Below are 2,795 nucleotides of genomic sequence, written 5' to 3' on the forward strand. Positions count from 1 at the left end.
GTGAACGCAAAAAAAAATGTAGCCATCGCCAAGGCTGCAACTTGCCTTACGCTCCCAGTGCGAATTTATAGACACTAAACGTTATATTGAATAGACTGGGTAAATAATTCTAAGCCACAGACGTCTGTGTATTGAGTGTATTTCTGTATCCATGTGATGCACAATGTGCGTGTAGAGCGAATACGGTTTATGTATACTCGTAAGTAGCGGGTACCTATACAGCAACATCGAAGTCTATAGAGGTCCAGATCCCGAACCTTGCATTTTCTTACATCCGCTTTTGCCCTATTTTCGGTGAGAGAGAATACAACGCCAATTAAAACAATTTCATTTGTATATTTGTCATGTCAACAGCATCTTTGTTGTGCAACAGCTCGACCAACAATATCACAAATAAATAAAGATATTCTCGTCCACGGGACGGGGCTGTCCCGACGTTCTCTGCGCTCAATGGCTTATGAGCGCTAGAGAAGTTCAATAAAGGACAAAATACCACAGAAAAACAGTGGAATGTAGTCGACGCACCAATGAGACATTCCACAGAGACACAGTCGTCTTTAAGGCTGCCAGCTGGCCGGTGGGCCAGTGCCGACACGGCGAACACCTGCGCCGTGCTTTGGTCATCCGGGCCGGCCCGTGTGCTGCGGCCGCCCGCCGCCGCCGCTGCCGCTGCAGTTGCCGGCAGCGGTCTGCCGCCGTGCTGAGATCAGTAAAGGCGCGAGCTCATCTTGTCCCGCGCTGGCTGCCTGCTACCCCGCCTCGCCGCCGCGCCGACCGGAGAGTTGCATCAGTCGGCTGCATCACTTGCTGAAGCAGTTGGTTGTCTCCTGGTAGCAGTCGCTCACGTTGTGAAGTGAGCAGCCCTGACAGCGGCCGCACAAGCAGAAGTTGCCGGTGCCACAGCGGAACGGGCTGTAGCGGTTGTTGCTGCACTTTGCGCCGGTACCCTGTGGATGGAGAAAGGCGAACGTCAGTCGCTGAGTTTCAGGGCTGGATGGTCGATCTGCTAACGAGGGTCACTGGTGGAAATACTCAAGCTTCAGCATCACCCCAATCTGAATTTAACGGCCGCGGAATAACACGGCTCACGGCTCCACGGCACACACGGTTCCAGAGTATCCCTGCCACGGCGGACTCCGCTTAGGATTTCGGGGCTGGACGGACGCCGACCCTGACAGCCACGGTGTGAACCCAGCGTGTCAACAGTGGAAAGCCAGGCGCGCCGTGCAGCACGCGATGTGTGCAACTGTCCAGCCGCCGGCCCGGTTTTGTAACACGGCCCAGACTGAGGAACATTCTAGATCGGCGCCAGATCTAGGATAGGCAGACGCAAAACTTTTCTGATTATTCCCTTGTAGCATGATGAGTCTACGATGGTAAATTACATTATGGTAAAAGAAACTAAGCACGTCTTTTCGCCCCAAAGAGTTGGTGGAGCACGTTGCCGTCGCTTACCTTTGCGCAGATGTATTTCCCGCAGTACTCGATAACGCCGTACGAACAGTCTTTGGGGTTGACGTTTCTAATGCCGTAACAGGCGGAGGCTGCCGATGACGCCCTGAAGCAGAGACAGTACACCATGCTGACGACTGGCGGAGAGCTCGGCGGCCACGTATGACAGAGGGTGGCCAGCACAAGGCGTGAAACCTCCAGCACTCTTCAGATGCGAGGGAAGGACTGCGCCGATTACGGATAAATTACAATTACGCTGCTTCAAGGAGTCCGTGATACAATAAAATTCCAGCGCAGTCCATGAAATTGCCAATGAGAAAACTAAACATAATCGATGGCTTTGAGATGTGCTTACCTGCAGAGGAAAACCAGGGCCAGCAAGCAGGCAAACAGGTACTTAGTGGAGATCTGCATTTTGGATTCACGGACCGATCGTTCTCACGAGCCGACGCACGCAGCACAGGACAACTGATACAGTGGCCAGTGGCCGGTCCGTTTTAACCTGGGCGGCCGCGGCCCGCCCCCGCCCCCGCCCGCGCCCCCGCCGCCGGCCGGCTCCCATTGGTGACCGCTCGGAGCGGCGCGGGGCAAAGTTCGCGCGGTGACGGCGCGCGCCGGCCGCTGCAGATGACCACTCTGATTACACGGCCACAGAATTTGTGGGCCCAACCGACAGCCCCGCGCCGCCGCAAACATGTTTTGCTCGCGCCGGCCAGGGGTGAGTCCAAGGTGGCTTTGGCAAAAGCGTCATTCATGGCAAACTGTTGAGTTGAAGCGACGGAAAAACCAGCGGGACTTTTCGCTCTTTCTAGAGGAACATACGGTGCTCCAATACTCTGCAATAGTACCTACCTACTGCGCTTTGTTGATGATGACAGACCACGGAACTGACAATAGCTTTGTTTGTACTTATAACTTATAAGTTATATGCATCTAAAAGAAAATGAAGTTCCCCATGCTTGCGCCAGTACTGAATGCTTGACTCGTCAATGCGGACTTAACAATTAACATTAATATTTTCCATAAAATATTGCCACCTATTTTCAAAACTAATTGATCATTTAAAGTGGCAATCCCACCATATAATATTAGTTTTGAGTTTAGATAGCCAAATTTGGGTCCCTGGCCTGCACTTACCGGTCTGGGCACTCACAAGTCACAACATCGAAAAGTGCTATAATTCGGATTTCGGAGACGTTTAATTTCAAACTTGCAGTTTTCAGATTCTAAGGGGCTAATGCATTTGAATGTCACCTTAAATTTGTGAGGTCAACGCAGATCTCACAATTTTTAAATCTTAGACTAAAACCATCGGTAAAACGTGGTAGTATAGATATAGGTAC

The 2,795-nt window shown here is 51.7% G+C and overlaps 1 protein-coding gene across 1 annotated transcript; it reads right to left on the reverse strand.

Annotated features, from left to right (window-relative positions):
• Positions 1 to 316: 316 nt before the first annotated feature.
• On the reverse strand, positions 317 to 1,983 carry LOC122369830 (neuroparsin-A-like). The gene is made up of 3 exons (XM_043344890.1): positions 1,808 to 1,983; positions 1,456 to 1,558; positions 317 to 947 (listed from the first exon to the last, which is right to left on the reverse strand). Exons 1-3 carry the CDS (start codon positions 1,864 to 1,866, stop codon positions 801 to 803), a joined length of 309 nt encoding a protein of 102 aa, XP_043200825.1. The 5' UTR covers positions 1,867 to 1,983; the 3' UTR covers positions 317 to 800.
• Between the last annotated feature and the right edge of the window lie 812 nt (positions 1,984 to 2,795).

Source organism: Amphibalanus amphitrite, unplaced genomic scaffold (genome assembly GCF_019059575.1).
Source record: "Amphibalanus amphitrite isolate SeventyFive unplaced genomic scaffold, NRLGWU_Aamphi_draft 001076F_arrow, whole genome shotgun sequence".
In the NCBI taxonomy this organism is placed as follows: domain Eukaryota; kingdom Metazoa; phylum Arthropoda; class Thecostraca; order Balanomorpha; family Balanidae; genus Amphibalanus; species Amphibalanus amphitrite.